This window comes from Bos grunniens, chromosome 20, assembly GCF_055505025.1.
Source record: "Bos grunniens cultivar Pamir isolate PY7600 chromosome 20, Bosgru_T2T1.0, whole genome shotgun sequence".
NCBI classification, from domain to species: Eukaryota; Metazoa; Chordata; class Mammalia; order Artiodactyla; family Bovidae; genus Bos; species Bos grunniens.
The window spans coordinates 66136843-66159854 of NC_141184.1; the positions used below are offsets into that span (position 1 = coordinate 66136843).

At 43.5% G+C, this 23012-nt stretch overlaps 1 protein-coding gene and 1 pseudogene across 4 annotated transcripts in view; both read right to left on the bottom strand.

The window, feature by feature from the left end:
- Positions 1 to 23012, bottom strand: part of NSG2 (neuronal vesicle trafficking associated 2) — a 73589-nt gene that overhangs the window by 31185 nt on the left and 19392 nt on the right. For all 4 annotated transcript variants that reach the window (XM_086362158.1, XM_086362159.1, XM_086362161.1 and 1 more), the window contains one exon: positions 20750 to 20833. In XM_086362158.1, coding sequence (XP_086218284.1) covers positions 20750 to 20833 — 84 coding nt within the window. The remainder of the gene's footprint in view (positions 1 to 20749; positions 20834 to 23012) is intronic.
- Positions 9169 to 10354, bottom strand: LOC147350558 (non-histone chromosomal protein HMG-14 pseudogene; annotated as a pseudogene).

Sequence of the window (23012 nt, forward strand, 5' to 3'; positions counted from 1 at the left end):
TCCATGGTGGGAAACTGCCAGCCGGCTGAGAAAGCTTGTGTGGGACTTGAATTTTGACTGAGCTGTTTGCTCCTTGGGGGCTCCAGCCCTTGAGGATTCATCTTGGTAGCCCCTGCATTTGACTGCAGTGGGTGCAAGATAAATCAGTGCTTAGTAAATAAACACCCTTAACTAGTTTCATTCATCTTATTTTCATTACACTCCTTTTTCCAGAAATAATTTAAGGCAGCTTACAGGCTACATGATTAGTAATTACTAACATTTGCTAAGTGCTCCCAATATGCTAGGTTCTGCCCTAAACATTTTATATGATTTCCTCATTATGTCTTTACAGCAATCTTTCATGATAGGTATTATTATTATTGTCCCCATTTTACAGATAAGGAAATTTTACGGATAAGAAAAACAGGAACACAGTAAATGGAACATCAGGAACAGACCCTGATGCTGAGAAAGATTGAGGGCAAGAGGAGAAGAGGGCGGCAGAGGATGAGACGGCTGGATACCATTACTGACTCAATGGACCTGAGTTTAAGCCAGCTCTGGGAGATGGTGAAGGACAGGGAAGCCTGGTGTGCTGCAATCCATGGGGTCACAAAGAGTCAGACGTGACTTAGTGACTGAACAACAACAACAAAATGGAAAAAGATGAGTGTTCATCAGAAGCAGGTGTTGCAATAGTGCCTGTACTTGCTGCAGGGGGCAATACATTGGTGAAAGGTATTTCAGAAGCCTAGCCAAAGACAGGAACTGGATTCACTGTAACATTCAGGAGTCCAGAAGATAGAAACAAACTGATTGCTCAGAATATGCACAAATTGCTCCTATCTAATATGTGGTGTTGGAGAAGACTCTTGAGAGTCCCTTGGACTGCAAGGAGATCCAACCAGTCCATCCTAAAGGAGATCAGTTCTGGGTGTTCTTTGGAAGGACCGATGAAGCTGAAACTCCAATACTTTGGCCACCTGATGCGAAGAGCCGACTCATTTGAAAAGACCCTGATGCTGGGAAAGATTGAGGGTGGGAGGAAAAGGGGACGACAGAGGATGAGATGGTTGGATGGCATCACCGACTTGATGCACATGGGTTTGGGTGGACTCTAGGAGTTGGTGATGGACAGGGAGGCCTGGCATGCTGCAGTCCATGGGATCACAAAGAGTCGGACACGACTGAGCGACTGAACTGAACTGAACTGAATATGTGTGGCCATGGGTAAGTCACAAGTCACTTCTTTTTCATCCTCTGGCTTCTTGGTTTTTTTTTTTTTTCCTGTTCAAAGAGAGTGATTACAATAATGTCCCCATCACAGAGCAGTTACAAAGGTCAAAGGAGATGATAAATGCAGCAAGCCCAGTGCCTGGAACCCAAAATCTGTTCCATCAATTACTCAGCCTGTCATATTTCTGGCCTTCTCTCTCCTTCCACTTATTGAAGGAGGCCTCTTGGAGCATGGGTGTTTAACTGTAAAATCATTGGCAAGACTGCCCAGCCAGTTCATTATTGCCTAAAGAGAAGAAAGGAGCTGTGCAAGGCTTTTCAAGCATCCCTGCTCCTAAATTTCACGAGCAGTAGGCAGGTAAATGGTTCAGTGAGTTCCAGTCTGGGCCCTGCTTAAATCCACGTTAAAATGGAAGGTGCCTCTTACTCCCCATTATAGCGCTGTGCCCTGGGATGCTCAGGAAAGTCACGCTTTCCATAGTCTCCTGCAGCCAAGAAATGCAATTGATTTTCCTGGCCTCGTTTTCATATTTTAAAGAACTGTGTCCCCAGGGCTCCTCAGAGAACTGAAATGGGGAAAATCTCATCCATATTTTACCATGTACCCCAAAGACTAATCATGTACCTGACAACAGATCCTGGTGGTACACCTGGTCCAGAGCAGGGCCAGGACCAGACACATGGGATGCAGGATGACATGCGTGTGGCCTCTGTGCTCACGGGAGACTTCAGAAGGCAAGGCAAGAAGCACTGTGACGGAGAAAGCACTGTGACGGAGAAAGCACTGGAAAAGGGGTTCCTAAGCCAGCCTGGGAGGAGATGGAGAAAGGGTAATTCAGGCAGAGAGGACACTCTGTGCAAAGATATGGAGGTGTGGGTGGTACATGAAAGATGAAGCTTAGAAGGTAAACAGAGGCAAGCTCAAGAAGGAGCATGGCTGTCAGACTAAAGGGTTTATTGTGAGCATTGGCAAGCTAACAGCTATTTGATATCTGGTATTCACTGATATGGCTTCATTGTTTTAAAATGAAATTGGATGGGTGGAGATTTAATTGGAGGAGATGAAACTGGGAGGTAGGAGAACCAGGCAAAGGCTCTAAAAATAGTCCAGACCTAAACAAGTATTCCATGAGTGTCTTCTTCACAGCCCAGTACTGAGTTACTTTGGGAAAAACCAAAAATAAAGAGGGAGAGATAAACTGACTGGGTGCCAAATGTATTTCCATGCTTTACAGATCTTGTCACATTTAAGTATCACAGAACAAGATTAGTACCTCTGTCTTACAGATTAAAAAGCCCAAAGTTCAGGAAGGTAAACAGAAGTGGTTCATAGGGGGAAAGCCTGTGATAAGGTAGGTCTAACAGGCTCCACCCACTGCTGACCAGTGTGGCTCTACCCTGGAGACCAGTATCAGAAATGGGGCAGGCTCAAACACAGAAAATGTGTGTTAGTCGGTCAGTCGTGTCTGACTCTCTGCAACCCCATGAACTGTAGCCTGCCAGGCTCCTCTGTCCATGGGATTTCCCAGGCAAGAATACTGGAGTGGGTTGCCATTTCCTTCTCCAGGAATAGAACCTAGGTCTCCTGCATTGTAGGCAGATTCTTTACCGTCTGAGGTATCAGCCTGCTGCTGCTGCTAAGTCGCTTCAGTCGTGTCTGACTCTGTGAGACCCCATAGATGGCAGCCCACCTGGCTCCTCTGTCCCTGGGATTCTCCAGGCAAGAATACTGGAGTGGGTTGCCATTTCCTTCTCCAATGCACGCATACATGCTAAGTCACTTCAGTCATGTCCGACTCTGTGCAACCCCACGGACAGCAGCCCACCAGGCTCCTCTGTCCATGGGATTCTCTAGGCAAGAGTACTGGAGTGGGTTGCCATTGCCTTCTCCAAGCTACCAGGGAATTCCCTCAAATACAGAAAGGAAAGACAATTTGTTGCATCTCTGTGTGCAGCTTGGAATGAGAAGTTGTAGTCTCGATCCAAAGATGACTAATGTGTGCCTAAAAGGTGATCTATAAACACAGAGCCCCGAGCTCTATTAATATTCAATGATAAATGATGTTGCTTTCAAATCAAATTCATACAAATGGAGGTTTCAGCTGTGTGCCAGCATCGCAGGAACATTAGGTTGGGGGCCATGCCTAGTACATCCATGAATCACCTATACACCTTCTTCAAGGCTGGAGACATGGTGGCTACTGTCTAAATACATATTGACTGAATGGGGCCACTACAAGAAAAATTACTAAAGGGAGCTACAATTAGGAGAATGTCAATGAGTGCACTTCGTACGTCACCTTTTAAAGCTTCAGAGAGATATCTGGGTACAAATGGAATTTGTTTATTATTAATAACTCTCCACTTGTTTACTGAAAATGACCCACGCCCTCCCAATAACACTAAGCCAAATGACTTTATGGGTTAACTTTGTTTTATAAAGGGCTCAACGAATCATTATTTCTCAGCCTTTCCAATATTCTAGAGTGTGGAGAAAGGAAAAGGCATGTACATTCTCTTTACAAAAACAGTATAACTCTAATAACCTTACCTGACAAAAATGGCACATACACGAAAAGAAGCTCAACAAAACTTTTCATTATGATTAAAGTGACAGTGTTAAATAAGATATTAGCAAACAGAATGCAGTGATACACAACGACCAAATAGGAAATGTAAGAGTGAATTAATATTTAAAAGTCTATCAGTATAATTTACCAGGTTGAAGAAAATGAACCATATGATCATCTCCATAAATGCAGAAAGAGCTTTTGAGGGGGAAAAAAATCATCAAAATTTACATGGTGAGATGCTAGAAACAGTAGATCTAAAGTACTGACCCGTGCAAAAATGACATTAGGAGCCTAATAATTTCAAGGAGGAAATAACATAAGAAAACTAAATATACCAAAAGGGAAGCAATATTAGTATTATGGACAGAAGATACAATTATATATGTAGAAAAGACAAAGAATTGAATTTTTAGATAAACTATTAGAAATAATAAGAGAAATTGGTAACTGTGTGGTGGCAAATAAAAGTACAAAATTCAAAGTATCTTTATTAAGTATAAGTAATAACTTAATAAAAATTAAGTTAGCAAATATAATGGCAGAAAAGGGCCTTTTAGGATACCAACAAAAATTAGGTAAAATACTTTGGAATAAATTTAATAAGAACTGTAAAGATGATTTTAAAGTTTAACTGAGAACCTCAAAAGGAGATTTTAACAAATGCAAAATTAAATCTTATTTGATATCTCTTATGCATAGAGTCTAAAAAATTGTACAAAACAGAATTAGAATTATAGATGTAGAAAATAATCATGGTTACCAGGGGTGAAAGTGAGGGGAGAGATAAACTGGGAATTTGAGATTGACATGTATGTACTACTATATGCAGATAACTAATAAGGACCTACTATATAGCATGGGGGTACTTTTGCCTAGAAAATCCCATGGACGGAGGAGCCCAGTAGGCTGCAGTCCGTGGGATTGCTAGAGTCAGACACGACTGAGCGACTTCACCTTCACTTTTCACTTTCATGCACTGGAGAAGGAAATGGCAACCCACTCCAGTGTTCTTGCCTGGAGAATCCCAGGGAAGGGGGAGCCTGATGGGCTGCCATATATGGGGTCGCACAGAGTCGGACACAGCTGAACCGACTTAGCAGCAGCAGCAGCAGCATATAGCATGGGGAGCTCTACTCCATACTCTGTAATGACCTATATGGAAGCAGAATCTTAAAAGAGTGGGTATATGTATATGTATAACTCATCTACTTTGTTGTACCACAGAAAGCAACACAACATTGTAAATCAACTATAGTCCAATACAAATTTTTTAAAAATAAATAGACTAAATAAAGATGTAGTCCTCTTCAAGTTAATCTTTGAATTCATGCAACCCAAATTTGAAAGTTAACAAGAGTTTTTGGACCTAAAGATACATTAATATGTATCTGGAAAAGTAAGTGTGCAAGAATGGATTGAGAGTTCTTGAAAAGTAGAAGAATACAGATTTTTAATACACAGATTTTTAAGAAGTATTATAAAACTATTAATTGAAACAGTTTGGCATTGTCTCGGTTATTGATAGCAAATAATTGTCAGATACACGGAAGAAAAGTGCAGAGAAGTAAACTCAAATGCATAGGAAATATCTAAAAAATGTGGCATGTCAAGTCAGAGGAAGGACGAAGGAGTAATCATAGATCAACCGTCAAACTGCCGTTCAAAAAGAAGTAAAACTGGACTCCCAGTCTACTGTTTACAAATTCCAGATGAATCCAAACATTAACACAAAATCACAAAAGTGGCAGAAGAAAACATGAGTTTACAGTGAGAGAAGGCTTTCATTTTTATAGTGTCAAATGTACCCATAATCGAGAGTCTGTGATTAATTTGAATTAAAGCAAAAGTAAGAAATACTGCAGGCTGAAGAAAGAAGTTGTACCATAAACAAAACAAAAAGGCAAAGGACAACTGAGAAAATACTAAATAAGTGAGAATGACTAAGTTCTCAGCTTCTGGAAGAGGCCATGCAAATCACTAGGAAGGAAGAGCAAGTGGTCTGACCAAGCAGGGTGTGTTCCAGGAAGGATGCGTTAAACAGTCAATTGGTATGCGGGAAGAGGCATGCCCTCACCAGCAATGAAAGACATACAGACCGAAGCAAAGGTGAAGAGCCTTTTTCCACCCATCAGACTGATGAAACTTTCTTTAAAATTTAATTTAATTTTTTAATTTTCAAAGTACAGTCGATTTACAATGTTGTGCCAATCTCTGTTGTACAGCAAAGTGACTCCATTATACACATATAGACATTCTTTTCATATTCTTTTCCATTACTGTTTATCCCAAGGAAATATATCCAATCTTCCAGTGAAACTGTTAAACTTAATTAAAACAGATGCTGGCAACATGGGGGAAAACACATTTGTAGGCACAAAGGAGGATGTATAGATTCTTGGGAACTTTTTGGAAGGTAATTTGGCAAAATTTATTAAAATTGAAGACTCTCATTAACTCTGGAAACTTGGACAATACAGATTCTCATACCTTACAAATATACTTGTAGAAATATATGAAGGGGGTGTGTGTGTGTGTGTGTAAAAACACATATACTAGGAAATGTACTGAAGCAGAGCTCTACGCAGCAAAAGACTGAAAGCTGAAACAATAGGGGACTGATGGAGAAAGACTGCAAAAATCCTCAGTCTACAGTCATTAACAAGAATAAAAAAGGAGCCCAATGTGCTGATGTGGAAAGATATCTGAGATACATTATTAAGAGAGAAAAAAAAAGCAAGGTACAGAAGAATGTACATAAAATGGTCTCATTTGAGAAAAAGAATATCAAATGTGCATATGCATATATATGTATATGCTGATGTGTAAAAAATGCCTCTGGATAGAAACATAAGGCGATGTTCCTGGGCTAGTCAACAGAGCTTTCTGCAACATGATGCCCTGTAAATCTGTCCAGAATGGTAGCTGCTAGGCTCACGTGATTATCGAGCACTTGAAATGTGGCTTGCGTGACTCAGAAATTCAATTTTGAATTCTAGTTTATTTTGATTAATTTAAATATATATAGCCACACGTGGCTAGAAGCTTCCAATCTGGATAGCACAGACATGGACAATGGATAGTTTGGATGAAAAGGATTATGAAGAGAAGGGGAGATATTTTTTCAGTTTTTGTCTTTCTATACTGTTGGAATTTTGTGCATGTACTATATGTATTACTTTTTTATAGTTTAAAGCAGATTTTAGTTATCGTCAACTTCTTATCTGTGTAAAGTTTTCTCTACCCAGCAATCTAAGTGCTCTTCAATGGGCATTTCCTACACAAAATCTCCAAAACTTTTGCTTTATTTATTTCTCCCAGTTTTATTGAGATATAATTGACATATAGCGTTGAATACGTTTCAGGTGTACAGCATAATCATTTGACTTACATACCTTATGAAATGACTGCTACAATAAATTTAGTGAACACCCATCATCCCGTATGAATACAAAATAAAAGAAAAAGTTTCTCCTTGCGATGAATACTCTTAGGATTTACTCTCTTACCAACTTTCATATGTAACATACCGCAACATTAATTATATTATCATGTTGTACATTACACCCCTAGTATTTATCTTTTTAAAATGGAAGGTTGTACTGTTGAGTACCTTCATCCAATTCTTACGCATATTTTAAAAGTTACTGACCCCTAAGGTCCCAGGGTCAATAGTCAGAGGAGAGGATTCAGAAGTGAACCAAGGGTGGTGCCTGTCCTCAAGAGCCCAGGCTTTCATAGGGCCGGAGAAAACACATGCAAGAAAACCACTGCAAGGAGGAGGTTGAGCTGACAAACTCCCCAGTGAGTGAGGTCCCGGGGAAGAAAGGGGCAGGACCACAGCCGACAGTGGGGGCGCGAGGAGGGGCTGTGAGAACAGCCTTCACCCGGAAGGGGATGCGTGAGCCAGCCTATGCGATGAAAAGGTGCATGCTAGACCACAGCAGAGAAAAAAGCATTCAGGGCAGAAGAAACAGCTGTTTGGAGGAGTGGACGCAGGATAGGACAGAGTGCGTCCAGCATTCCATGAGTAATTTAGGTTGGTGTGAGGGGTGTGCAGTGAGAAAGGAGAGGAGGCTGAAGAGATGAGAAAGAGGTTCTGAGGACCAGGGACAGTAGACTTAGGAGTTTAGATTTCACCCTGAGGGCCAGGGGAAGCCCCAGAAGAGCTTTAAGCAGCAGGGAAAGGTGGTCACAAAATGACTCTCAGAAGAGACAAACACTGGCTAGAGCTTGGAATGTCAAAATCAAAGACAAGCTGGAAAATGAGGGATGCAGTTGAAATATATACGTGACTTATTTTTGTCCTACCTATAAAGATAATAAAGGTATTTATGGATTTAAAATTGCATCGTGTACATTTTACTTTGCCCGTGAACAATCACCTTTGATCCATTAAGAGTTATGCAGTACCAAGGGAAAAGAAAATTCAAAAGAATTCATTTTGCCCACTTTCTGTGACTATCTTGTATTTTATCAAGTCCCTTAGGACCTTGAGAGGTCTTGTTTTTACCTTTACTAATTTTTCTAGGGCTTCAAATCTCCAGGAGACAGCTAGGATAAGAAACTGAATATTCAACAAATCTAATATGTCATGGTAGGGTGACAGGGGCGTAATTCCCATTTTCAGACCAATAAATATAGTGATAAATCCTGGGCCAAGTTTTCCTCAGCCTCAGCACTATTGATATTTTAGGTAGGGTAATGCTTCATTGTGGGGAGTTGTCCTGTTCGTCATAGGATATTTAACAGCATCTCTGGCCTTCCTTAACCCACTGGATTGGAGACCAGTAGCACAGATACATTCAAACACACATACAGACTGGTGACGACCAAAAATGTCTCCTGGGGAGCAAAGTCACCCCTGATGGAAAGCGCTGCCTTAGAACATCTCAGACAGAAGCGCTCTTGGGGACCCTCCCACTCAACTCCCTCATTCCACAGATGAGCAAACTGAAGCTTAGAGACTAAGACTAGAAACCAGGTTTCCTTACTCAGGTTAGAATATTTTTTAGAGATCAGATATCTTTTTTCTTAGCCTCAGAGAAATGCAATTGTTTTTAAAGTGTTGGAGGAATTCTAAATATCAGTTTCACATGGATGGGCCTAAAGATTATCATACTAAGTGAAGTCAGACACAGAAAGACAAATATATGATATCACTTATATATGGAATCTTAAAAACACACACACACACAACAGAAATAACTTATTTACAAAGCAGACTCACAGACTCAGAGAAGGAACTTAATGGTTACCAGTAGGGAAGGAGTGGGGCTAGGGCTAGACTGGAAGTGAGGGATTGACATGTACACACTGCTGTATTTAAAATAAGGTAACTGACAAGGATCTACAATAATAGGTCCTTGCTGGTTGTCCATTTCTTTTTTTTTTTTCTTTTATAACTGAGATTTTATTGGTTGTTTTGAGGATCACTACACAGACATTTCAATTTGTACACAATTCTTCACATATGTACCAGAAATCTAAAATATCATGTAGTTGTGATTCATAACAGTTATTCCAGTGACTTCCAGCTTAAAATTTGGAGCAAACTTTCCTTAACAGGATATCAAGTACCAATATCTTCAAATATTGATATGTTGTTACATCATAAGTCCCACTGATTCACAATTTAATATCATGTACACGACATACCCAAACTGTCAATCGTTCACAGCACGTTAACCAAGTTACTAGGAAAACTGGACTACCACGACCAAAGATGTTATAGTATAGTGCACAAAATTCTGACCAGGAGAGCCAAGATCAAAAAGTGGTTTGCTGTAGGAAATAATTCTACCAAACGATATGGGAAGAGAAGTAATTTCAAGTGTTCAAGACATTAAATGCACAACTGACTCCAAACTGCCATTTAGTATGCTTTTGTGTTACAGGATATAAAAGCTACCCCCCATCTACGGAATGTTAAGCTGACACCCAAGACAATCAAAGCCTCCCGTATCCAATATCCCACTATTTTCTGGTTGTACCAAAAATAAACAACCAGCAAATGATTTCACCTCTTAAAAAAAAGCATTTACACTTAAAAAATGGGATGAGGTGGGATTCCCTCCTTTTTAAAAATGTTTCTAGAGCTACTAAAAAACTTGCATTTACAAAATAGTTGATAAAAATATTCCTCTGGATTGTACAAGAAGGGAAACAGGGACCACTGACAGGACTCGGTATGTGGTTATTAATCAGACTTGGCTTCTTTCTCTTCTGCTTCATCAGAGGCTGGGCTCTCCTCGTTTTTATTCTCTCCATTTTCTGCAGGTAAGTCTTCTTTAGTCTCCTGGTTGGCCACTTCCGCCTGTTTTCCCTTTGCTCTTTTCCCTTTTGTTTGCACTTTTTTGTCTGAAGATTTATCCTTTCCCGCCGCCTTTTTTGGCTTCGTTTCCACTTTTGCAGGAGCCGGTTTAGCTGACAACCTCGCCGACCTCCTCTTGGGCTCCTCCTTCGCCGCCCCCTCGGCGGAGCTGACCTTCCTCTTGGGCATCGTGGCGACGGGGCGGGCGAGAGCCGGGTGCCTGAGGGCCGCGGAGCACCGAGAGCCTTCACGAAGCTTAGTAGCCTGACCGCTGCCGCTCCTCCCGCCGCCCGAGCTCTGTCCATTTCGAATACAGCAGTGTGTACATGACCTTCCCAAACTCCCTAACTACCCCTTCCCCCCAGCAACCGTAAGCTCATTCTCTAAGTCTGGGAGTTTCTTTCTGTTTTTGTAAGTAAGTTCATTTCTGTCATTTCTTTTCAGATAAAAGAATTTGAAAAGGAATAGATACATCACTTTGCTGTACACCTGAAACTAAAACAATACTGTTAATCAACTATGCTCCAAAGTAAAAGAAAAAAATAAAGCAAATTTAGTTTCATCTAGCTGAATCTTCATTTGTTTTTCCTCTCTCCTCTCTTTTCAACTCTCTCTCCTTGATATAAATTATTCAGCCTAGAATTTCTATTTACTTGTTTTCCTAGATACAAATGCTAACAAAATTAATAATAATAAAAAAGATTATGAAAACATCCATACTTTTCTAATTCAATATTTTTCTTTTTTCATTTGTTAGCAGTGAAGAGGTGAAGGGGAAGATGTCCAATATATATATTCAAGTGTCTGTGTGCCAGGCACTTTGCCTGGCACACCCTAAACACGGTTATTACAACAACCCTCAGAAGTAGGCATTGGCAAGCTTACTCATATTCCTAAAGAGGAAACTGAGGCTCAGGCAAGTAAGGTGACATGCTCACACAGCTAGTGAGTTCTCAAACTGGCATTTGAACTCAAGTCTGTCAGACTGTATAGTGAAACTGAGCTCAGGTTGTAGAGACTTAGAATGGGTTCACGATTACTGCCCAAGAGAGACCTGAATCCCTTCAGAGAAACAAACTCCCCCGCAATTGTTCGGATCACAGAGCTGAGGAGCTTGCCAGCATCTCCAGGAGGAAGCCAGGCCTCTGAGGCAGTTGCTATGACGACTAGTTTTCTTATAATTATAGAACACGGTGGTGACACGACAAAGCTGCCCAGACAATCACTTTGTTAGGACCTGTCTTCCTCTGACAGTTCCAGGAGCTTAAATATCATAATTTTTTTAAGTCCCATTTAAAATAATCATGCATTGCAGCAGCAGAGGCCCAGGGAGTGAGAAAGTCGAGGAGATTAACCCTCCTACTGTGTGAGAGGACCAGGAGGCAAGCCACACGGCAAGCCATGAGGAAAACAGCACTTCTCCCTTGGGAAGTGTTTGCTTCTCTTTTTCCTTTTGGATCAATGCTTTTAGGATTTGGCCAAACAGCGTATTTAAAGAGAAGAAAAAAAGAGAGCCAAAGAAAAATTGGCCTAATGCTTGGCAAATAACAGGGATAGGCAGCAAAATTTTAGCATTCTAGTAAACTGCTTTTCAGTTTAGTTTAATTTAGCCAATTCCCCATATGTGTAGGGTTTCCTGATTTGGAAGCTGATACAGACAAAAGGGCACACACACAAACATATATGCACATCACAGACAAACATACCCCTCTGAGCCAGAAAGCCTGACTGTACCTTATTAGCTGTGTGACGTTGAGCGTCTTAACTAACCTATCTGATCCTCAGTTTCCTTACCTGTACGTCAGAAACAATGCCTACTTCATGAGTTAAAGATAAAATGGAAAATGACTAGCAAACTACACAGCACATAATAAGAGCTCAATGAAATCAATTAAGTAAAAATAATAAATTTTTAAATCTTGTTTCACTTTCCATGAACATCTATCTTCCTTTTATTATCCCAGCAGGGGACGTGAGAAAACTTTATGAAGCCCTTCACTACTTTCAGCAATCCAACCAGGTATCACGGGAACTCTAGGTGAAGTCAATGTGCCATCTCAGGGGAGTGATGGGTGCAGGAAAGGCTGGGAGTCTGGGACTCCAGATGAGAAAGTGACTTGGGGAATCAAGGGTAAGTTTCAGAAGGAGGTGAGACCTGGTCTGAGTCACAAGGCAGAAAATGTAGGCAGTCGAGCCAGAGGAAACCGCATGGGCAAAGACCAGGAGAGGTGAAAGGAGAGGTGGTTTTGTAGAACTGAGAGAGGCCTGAAGCACTGAGAACAGGGAATGGCAGAGGGACGAGCAGCAGGGGCCACCTCTGGGGAGCCTGCAGTGCCAGCTAAAAGCTCACACTGTTGACCACAGGATGTGGGGGCCGCCGGGGATTTCTCAAGCAAGATCTGACGGTTGTCCTAACCACACAAAGGTGGAAAGGCAAAGGTGGGATGGAACTGGAAGGCCAAAAGCTGGCCTGGTGGAAAGGGTGGGAGAGGAGAAAGAGCTGAGCCACGGTGTTGAGACAGAGGGCCTGGTGAGATGCAGCCGGCTGTGGCTCCCCACTGAGGCCCGCCCTAGGTGGGAGCATTCCATCCACTGCGTGACCAACTTCCCAGAAATGAAACAGGAGGAGATTCACATTTCTAAAGCTTCTGTGGGGCTTATGTTGTCTCATTTTGTCCTCAGGCCAGGCCTATGGTGCAGACAGCATTGTCTTATTTTACAGCTTGGGAAATGCAGGTTCAGAGACATGAAATGACTCGCTGTCGTTCGTATAAACCCACAGTGCCAAACCTCCAACCCACGGAATTCCCCTTTTCTGTACTGCTCTTCACACAAGCGTGCTGGTTAACTGCCCTGGGCTCGGAAAGGAGGGTGATGCATGATTTAGTGTTTGCTCATTGCCATGGTATAAATATTCCCCCAAAGCTTGGTTACATACTTCTAACAGTTTAACAACTGGTGTGCAGACTTTAAATCGGCCAACTCCCTCAGGAGTCCCACAGGAAATAAGAATATTCACTAAATTCTAGGAGTCTTCTATACCAAACTTACTAACAAGTAATTTGCTTTACTACAGCATTTATGTGCCAGTGTTTGAATCAATGAGAATGACAACCTGGCAATAACAGCAGCCCAGGCATGAGGCTCTGGAGTGGAGCTGTCACCGAGTCATCCAGGGCTTGCACGAGCCTCACACCCTGCGCACATTCCGCCTGAGACAGCACCACAGACGTTTTCTCTCCCAGGGAAATGTTTTGTTAAAAAAAAAAAAAAATAAGCCACATTCGCTTTTCAATTCTCAGTAATATATGTTTCTCAAGGTTACTCCAATAGTGCAATTTCATGAGGCCAAGAGAAAGCACCCAGCCATAAACATAGGCTTGCGTCTTTGTTCTGATTTTCAATAAAGCCCTAGCCAGAAGTGCAATAATAAACATCAAATATTCTTGCAGCCTTTTTTTTCCCACCAAGCACTCACATGCAAATTCTCTTCATGCCAGATAATGACTCTGCTCCTAACCCAGCAGGCAGTGTTTTTAATAACTTACCTAAAGTGTTTCTCAAAATTAAAAAAAATAAGAGAGCAATAAAAACCAAGACAACAGATAATAAAGTAAAATCGCTTATCTCCATTTGCTGCTGTCAGCAAATATTAGAATCCCGTCAATGGAAGGCAGCCCCTGGGATTTTGATAAAAAACTGTAAGAAGCAAATGGCAAAGCTATAAAAGAGGTCTCACCTCCCGGGGAATGTGATATCAGGAAGAGGACATCTATGAGAATGTGTCATCAGCAAGAAGCTTAGAAGCAAAGATATGGCCCCAATTTTAAATAAGTATATTGAAAATGAGTCAGCCAGAGCTCTGGTGTTTATCAGCATGGAGTTCTTCCATCAACCATGGGGATATTTTGTTTGTTTATTCATTTACCTGCTCATTTATTAAAGATATCATTTGGTGCCTAGGGTGGCCAAGCATTCACTAGGCTTTTGGGGTGTAAAGATGAAGATAGTGGGAGACACAGCAGGTAAAGTTGATGCCAACACTGTGTCTCTGGAAGGTTATACAGCAGGTGTGGGAATCCCGAGGGGGAGGGACAGACTGCACATGGGTGGGCAGGCAAGCCTTCACAGGCAGGGCCATTTGAGTTGGGTGCTGAGGGGTGAGAAGGGAGTTTGCCCAATGGTGGAGGCAGGTAAGGCAGTTTGGTTGGAAGAGACAGCATGAACAAAGATGGGGAGGCATACGACGTACGTTACGAGGAAAGGACCAGGACTTAGGGCAGGTGAGGGCACCTGTGGGAGGAGGCAAATGAGCAGGGCACCTGTGGAAGCCGTGGGATGGTTAGAAGGGCAGCAAATGCATCATGCATGTATGCATTAGGAAGAGTCTTCCTTTGGGGAGCGAGGAGAATGGGCAGGAGGGGGCTGAGAAAGGAGGCAGAGGGAGCTGGAAGGAGGCTGGGCCAGCAGATGATGAGTGGGACAGAGACCAGAGCAGAAAGCGTGGTGACCAGAGACTTGCAGGCGGGAGAGGGGTCTGGACTCTGCCAACTGTTAGACATGGCCACCCTCCTGGGGAGACTGGTTCTGGCATTCCACCGTGTAGTATTGGGGGGAAGGTGAGAAGAGTTGTGGCCTGAGACAGAGTGCCAACATCCCCAACCTTTGGCCAGAAGCGGAAGAGAAGAAGGAAAGAGGTGACTGGCAGCTCGGTGGGCTCAGCAGCAGCCCCTGGCTGTGATTCTCTGGTAGCCGGGCCCCCCTTCCCCTGGCGGCAGCTTCCCTCACCCCTTACACTCAGCCAAGGCCCTTGCTTCAGGCCTGTAAGTACAGCCTGGCTCCACAGCCTCCTGGGCATGGAACTCGGGAAAATGCCCAGCCTCTGTGAGCCTGTTTGCCTCACCTGCAACCAGGGTGACAACCTCACCAGCGGGCTATCTTACATAGTGCCAACCACAGGTCAGGCCGAAAGCAGAGCACAAGCCTCAGACGCTGAGTGGACCGACAAATGGATGGAACGCTAAGTCAGTATCCTGTAATATGAGTCCCGAGGCTTCAGCTGGGTATCTGTTTCTTTTTGTTTTATTGGTGTGCTGTCGCCGCTTGTTTTTAGCAATAGGCCACAGACACCAACCCTTTAAAAACTGCTAGCTTCTCACTTCTAATTCTCCCCACCACTTTTATGCTAATGTGCCCATCTGCCTGACAGGAATGATGAGGCCTGGCCCCTTTGCACTGATGCGTCCCTTGCATTCCGCATTCTCCCCACTGACTGTGCTCGGGGTCTGGTCTACAGGCACCCTCAGGATCTTTCCCCACATACCTGGACACCCTCCAGTCTGAGTGTGCCCAGGTCATAGCCACCAGGGGCAGGTTTTCTGTATCCTGACTCAGGATGTATTATCAGGGATGGACGCTGAGGCAGTCCCAAGACTGGGTGGGGCTCAAGCTGTAACACACCCGACACTCACTCTATACTATACCCCCTTCCGAGAACTGAGAACACACGAGTGGGCCACTGCCACCCTACCCTCCAGGGACCAGAGGCTGAAGGTACCAGAATAGCGCAGCACAGTAGTACGCATGACCCCCTTATGACCTGCAGAGCTCAGACCAGTCATCAGACTCGGAAGATCAGGGGAGGCATCTCAGAGGAGGTGCCCCTACAAGGACACAGACAAGAAGTTGGTTGGCATCTTCTTGTCTAAACCACACGTTTGCAAGCTCCTCCAGAGCAAGGCTTCGGTCTTGCCCGTCTGCGGGTCTCCCAGCAACACATCTAGTGCAGCCCAGTGCAAATTTGATAAAGACAAAAACAAAAGGGGAGAAAGGGCAGAAAGGGAGGAAGTCAGGCAAGCCACAGCTGGGCAGGGTGTCATTGAGGTATAGCAGAGAAAATGGGTTATGGAGCCATAGTTCTGGGTTCTTATTTGTCCTTAAATGTCCTTGCTGCATGGCCTTGCCAGACACTTCACTTCTTTGAGCATCAGTTTCCTCAACCATAAAATGGAGGTAATAATAAGAGTGGTGATAATATAATAATAAAAGTGGTACTGATAATAATAAGAGTAGTAGTACATAAGGTTGTCGTCAACCTGAAAAGTGGATATAAAGGCATTTTTAACAAGTACTAGGATTATTCATGTTATAACTGATGTGTTGAGAAGTAGCTTACCAAAAAATACTGCCTGCATTCCCCAAGAGGCAAAGAGATGACTCCTGAGGTCACTGTAGACAGCCAGAGGCAGCCCATGGGTTCTGACATTGAATTGGCTACTCTTAGAACAGTTCCTCCCAGAGAAGGCAATGGCAACCCACTCCAGTACTCTTGCCTGGCAAATCCCATGGACGGAGGAGCCTGGTAGGCTGCAGTCCATGGGGTTGCTGGGAGTCGGAAACGACTGAGCGACTTCACTTTCACTTTGCACTTTCGTGCATTGGAGGAGGAAATGGCAACCGACTCCAGTGTTCTTGCCTGGAGAATCCCAGGGACGGGGGAGCCTGGTGGGCTGCCGTCTCTGGTGTCGCACAGAGTCAGACACGACTGAAGCGACTTAGCAGCAGCAGCAGCAGCAGCAGCAGCAGAACAGTTCCTCCAGGTTTATCCAGTCACTTTCCCAGGAGGAAAAGCCAGGAAAGGGAGGACCAGGTCTGTCTCAACCAATTGTCAAAATCCAGCTAATTAGGCAGAAAACTTAAGAACCCAGGATGAAGGAAAGGGATCAGAACAGGAAGAGAATAAAATGATCATTCACTGAGAACTCGAGTGCTCCAAGAACTTACAGTTCGGGCTATCTCAAGACTGTGTCTCAGTTAATGGATGAGGAATCAAGAGCTCAGAGAGGTGAAGAGAATTCCCAAGGTCATGAAGCTAAGAGGTGACAGGGACATGACCTGAGTTGCCGGTGAATCTGGTCCCAAAGTACAGGTGTTCCCTAGAATACCTCTCCTCACGTTAGCACAGCTTCCAAATGCAAGACTCAAGTTTCTTCTCTCAGGTGAGCCTGGGGACAGACAGCTCCTTTCCCAGCAAAATCAGCTTCAGAAGAAACTCCAGCTCTCCGGACTAAGAAAGAAGGCGGGGCTTCTCTCTACATGCTCCCATCTTCTCAAAGAAGCCTGATGAACATTCTCGCAAGTCTGTGACCCTTGGCAATGACTGTAAGAGCCTTCATGTTTAAAAAAAAAAAAATTCCAGGCGATTCTTTCAATCTTTCTCCATTCATCTCTCCCTCCCTGCTCTCTCCTCTCATTCTCTCTCAAGGTACAATTGTTATGAGCTGATCACCCCAGGTCAGATTTGAGCTGTGAAGTCACAAGCTGTTCCACTTCCTCGAAGGTACTGGGACTAAGGGTCAGATGCATCTTTGTCATCCCCATGGTTACTTCTGCCGTGGGTGATATCCTGGAGGGGGCGCCTGGCCATTGTTTATCAGCCTTATACTCTCTGAAATGAACTGGGAATTTTCTGACTTCAAGCTCCAGTTCCCTAGCCTCAATTTCCATCCTGAGCTCCAGACCAGTTACATCCAAGGGTGGCCAGACTGCCTCCTCCCCCACTCACCTCTCCCATGGTACCCGCACACCCTCAACTCAATGTGCTCCCCACTGTCCAGTCCCCCATCTCCCATCCAGTCAGCCAAGCCAAGCACCCAGAAGCTCCTGATGGAGCCTCTGATTCTCCAACCAGGAACAAGTCCTGCAAGTTCACCTCCGTAACAGCCCACCTGGATGCCTGAGTGCCCCTGCAGCTGACGCTCAGACCCTCAGACTCCTCTCAGTCACCACCAGCCTCCTCCTTAGACTGCAGCATCAACCATCACCCCAGTAGAAACATCCTCCATGTGGCCCAGGGGAAGCTCTCGTTAAGGAAGTGAAAAGCTGGTCAAATGGATGCTTGCAGCTTTACAAAAGCAAACGAATTTGCTCCATTCCTTCCATTTTGTTCCAAGTGGCAGGGCCCTCCACCCACACCACTGCTGACAAAGGTCTGACCCCAAATCCCAGCACCCCTTTTTTTCCCACCCCCAGGACCAAATGAGTCCAGTTGTGGGGGGGCTGGGGGGCGGGCTTCCACAGGCCCTGATCCCTGATGAACTACTCATTTTTTCTTGGCTGACTCACTTCTGTTCTAACCCAGAGTTACCTATGGCAGGCCGCGTGGATGAACAGACAGTCCCGGCCACTTGCTAGTGGGGGAGCAGGTTGCAATGCTGCTCTGAGCTAAAGTTCCTCTTGAAAAAAAAAAAAGGGGACTATATCAGCCTCTCAGGGACCCATGGGCCTCATGATATGATATGATGTTTACCATATGATAAAACAGCCACATCACCGGAAGCTGCCAACAAAGAGGAAACAAAAATGAAACAACGTGATCCCAGCGCCGCTGCTGATGACACAGCCACAGACAACATTCTGAGACATTTCTTTCCTCTGTATACTTGTGGTTTTTTCATAGTTCCAATCATAGAAAACATACAATTTTAATCTCTGCTTTTTTCACTCAACCTCCTCTATAATAAGTATCTGCCCAAATTATCACATGCCTTCATAACCATCATTTTAAATGATTGCTAAATAAGGATTAATTTCATCAAAAACTGTAACACTCTATTTGGTAAAACGAGCAAAATTTTTAAATGTGTCTAATTTTTTATTGTACCAAGTCATGCTCTTGTAGAATTGGGAAAGTAAAAGAAAGAAGAAAATATCTCACGAGCCCGTAATTCAGAGTAAACTACTCACCCCGCAAAAGTGGTTCTTAAAAAATTGTTGAACTACTCCGTCCTATGCATGTGGTCTTACATATGGAATCATGAGAAAGTTGCTGAAAACCTAGCATTGTTTCCAATGCTTTGAGTTTACCAATAACACTGCAATAAACATTTGTGCTCATGAATCTGGACATATTTCTGATGATCTCTGCTGCTAGGAGGACAGGTCAGCTTCACTCCCTGGCCTGGTCCCCACACACTGTGTACCAAGACACTCCCACCCTCCTCTCATGGCTACCTGCTGGCTCTTGCAGGTAGGTACCTGCACGCAGTTCAGGCCAGGTCCAAGTTCACTTGGCCCATGCTGTGTGCCAGACATTAAAGCCACAGTCAGAAATAAAAGCAATCCTTGCCCTCTGAGAGGGGGTCAACATCTAGCGAAGTCCCACATGCTGGGGGATGTACACAGAGGTGCCGTGCTCCCTCCCAGGCTCACACACCCAGCTGCTCTAATGTAGATCGAACAGGGAAAAACACAGGGACAGAAGCAGACCAGCATACGTACCCGCATACATACTCCAATCCCCAGACAAGCAACCAAGGACTGTTTTCACGTCCAAAGCCCCTGAGCCACAGTTGACACGAAATAGCTGCTATTAGTCATATACTTCTTCTGCTTTGCATGTATTCTGTACGTCATCCTCACAGTGACCTTCTGGTATTTCCCTCTGGTAAGTGAGGTTTACTGACTTGCTTGTGCTTCCCAAGTGGCTCAGTGGTTAAAGATTATTCACCTGCCAGTGCAGGAGATGCAGGAGACGTGGATTTGATCCCTGGGTCAGGAAGATCCCCTGGAGAAGGAAATGGCTGCCCACTCCAGTATTCCTGCCTGGGAAATTCCATGGACAGAGGAACCTGGAGGGCTACGGTCTATGGGGCTGCAAAGAGTCGGGCATGACTTGGCAACTAACAACAACAACTGACTTGCTTGTGGCCACATGGCTGGTATGAGGCAGAAACAAGAGCTCAAACCCTGCCAGGCTGCTCCAGCATCCTTCTACAGAACCACTTATTCTACTGCCTCCATGGCAGATTTTGCCTCCAAAATATCTCTTAGGTCTCTAATCCACTCACCACCCTTCTCAAAGCCACTACTGGTGTTTGAACGTGGACAAATGCAGTAGCCCAGCAGTTTCCGCATGTTCCCTCTTGCCCACTACACTCTGTTAGTCATGTAAAAGCCAGTCTGCTTTTTCCAAAAACCAGCTGTAATCATGTCCTTCCTTTACCTGAAGTCCTTCTAGGGTGTCTTCATAAAAACCCAAATTCCTCCATACAGCATATGAGGCCTAGGATTGTCTGCCCTCTGCCTATTTCTCCTGCCTCCTCCCCACACCTCTCCTAGAGCCCAGATTCGCTGCCCTTATGCCTATTCAGTGTTGGGTCCAACTCCCCTCCAGCCTCAGGGCCCTAAGTCCTAAGTGACTTCCCCATGGTACTTTCCTGAGGTTCCTCCACACATCTTTGCAGAGCAGGTTTCATGGCTCCTTCGTGCAATTCATCACAGTGATATATACTCCTCAGTTCTCCTAGTGACCCCTCCACCAAGAAATAGAAATTCAATCATCTAGTTTTTACCACTAAGTCAACTTTTCTCTACCTTTGTTGTTTTCGTATTTGTTGCAATCAGCCACTGTCTACAATCTGCGTTTCTTTACACATTTCCATCACATTTCCTGGAGACTGTGATGGAAAGGCAGAGAGACAGGAACAGGATGTAAAAGAAGAAATGAGACACATTTAACAATTATCAAATTGTCTAAACATTTCGGGGCCAGAGAAAGGCTAATTCATCCTCAAGAGGCAGAGTTTTGTTATTTGACTAGACTCAGTGACTCATATGCAGTCTTTCTGTTACACATCAAGACACTGACCGTAAATTCGGCGATTTTCGGCACCCGGAACTTCCCTTTGTTCTTCTGTTCAGGCTGATATTCTGTTCTTGTCTTCACAATCACCTAAAATGATCAACCAGTGTTAGCACACATAAATACTTGGGAGAGTTTTCTCTTCCTTTTTTTTAGTAACTAGAATTAACTATATATTGCATAAAGATCAGAAAACACACACTTCCTCAAACACACACAAGAAAATTAAAAATTAAAATTACCCATAATATTTTCCCATTCCAACAGAGACAACCATAGGTGACAATTCTGGTCACACCTTTTCAGACGTTTTTACACGCACATATACGTGGGCTGCTGTCTCTGGGGTCGCACAGAGTCAGACACGACTGAAGCGACTTCGCAGCAGCAGCAGCAGATGTATTATATTGCATTTATGTATTAGCTATTTATACAAATATATTTTTGTGAAATGGACTGGCACTTCATTTTATCACACAACACTACACTAACATTTTTTTCCATGTAGACAAATATATGATTTCAGTTTGCCTTTTGATGTCCTTTAATATTTCATTGTATGTGTTACTACAATTACTCTAAGCAGTATTGACCGTTGAACATGTAGGGTGTTTCCACGGTTTGGATTATCTAAGTAAGTTATGATGAACATCTTGTAGCTAAACTTTTGCACATATACTTAATTCCAATTTAATTTGGAGACTTCCACAAAGCAAAATATAAAGGTCTATTGAATCTATTGTATCATCCTATTTTTCTGAAGTCTGAATGTTTTGCAGAGGCGGCTAATATCTTTTCAAGATAAGCTGTCAACCTGCCAAGACATTTATGGAACTTCATCCCACTGTGTAGGCAAAGTGGAAGAAAAAAAGAAACTTGACAGATAATCAATAACTATTGCTGAGTGCCACAGTGTCATGGGGGGCACAGGAGCTGTCTGAGCCTTGGGGTCTCACCTGTAAAGTAAGGACAATGATCATAATAATAACCCCTATTTAACAAGATTGTTTTGAGGGTTAAATTAGATGATCATAGGCAAAATTTTTGGAATAATTTATTATGTGCCAGGGCTAGATCAAGCTCTCCATATACTTTATCCACAAACCACTACTATTTCCATTCTCCTGAAAGGGAAACTGAAGCAGAGAGCTGCCAAGTCACATATCCAAGGTAACACAGCTCAAAGGAAGCAATCTTCTAACTATGATCAGTCTTCTCATTAGAGCTTAAATTAACTGAATTTTCACTGAAAACTTTCACCCTGAGTTTTCCTAGAAATGACAGTCAAGTGTATGGACTCCTGCAAGAATTCTATGAAGAATGCTCTTTAAGGTCTCTGAGGCATACTGTGGACAAAATACAGCTCACAAAGGAAGGGGCAGGGGAGGAACTTCCATGATTGAACATCTCCTGTATGGCACTTAAATATGTTGGTTAGGAGGATCTGGGTCCCAACCCATGCAAAACACCGCTCCCTCCCTGACACACAGAATTCATCTGCAGATGTAAATTCTGTTGCTGTGGCCCACCCTCTTTCAATTCTGCTCCTCCAAACAATAAAAAGTGATCCCTGGCTTCCTTAAACTAAGAAATGATACAGTCAAACAAGGGTGAGGGATTTGGGGGGAGAATGGGGTTAGGGAATGTTCAATTTTTTTCCATCTCCTGCTCTAAAGAAGAAGAAAACAGAAGCCTCCTTGCCACAAGTAAAAAAAAAATATCCCTCATGCTTTGCAAATGTACCGTCCAGCAGACACTGAGCGCTTGCCAGGCACTATCTCATTTAACTCTGTGTTGTGGGGCAGATACTGACATTGTCAATATTGTAGGGAGGTGAAAGATTGCACAATGTGCTTGAATCCCAACTCTAGCGCTGAGCCTTGTGTGTCTTGGTTTTCTCATCCATTAAATGGGAAATAACCATAAGTTTTTAGGAGGCTTATGTGAGTCAATATAAGTCAAGCACTCACATCGTTTATTCAATAATAAATGTTTTTTTAAACACTGCCTCTGAGCGCTGCCAAATGTTTTTCCAATAGATGTCTGAAGCAGATGTAGCTTGGGCCTGGCTTGCACATGTCAACCTGTAGGTCCTCCCTATCCAGCCCTTACAGAACAACACAAGGAGTTCTCAAGAATGATGCTCTTCAAGCATGGTCTAAAAAGGGGGGCTTTCAAGGATGAATACCGTTTTCCTGAGTGGACAAGCCAAGACATTTTATGCAAAGTGAACCACACGGTTTAGGAAACAAAAGTGTGAAACAGCATG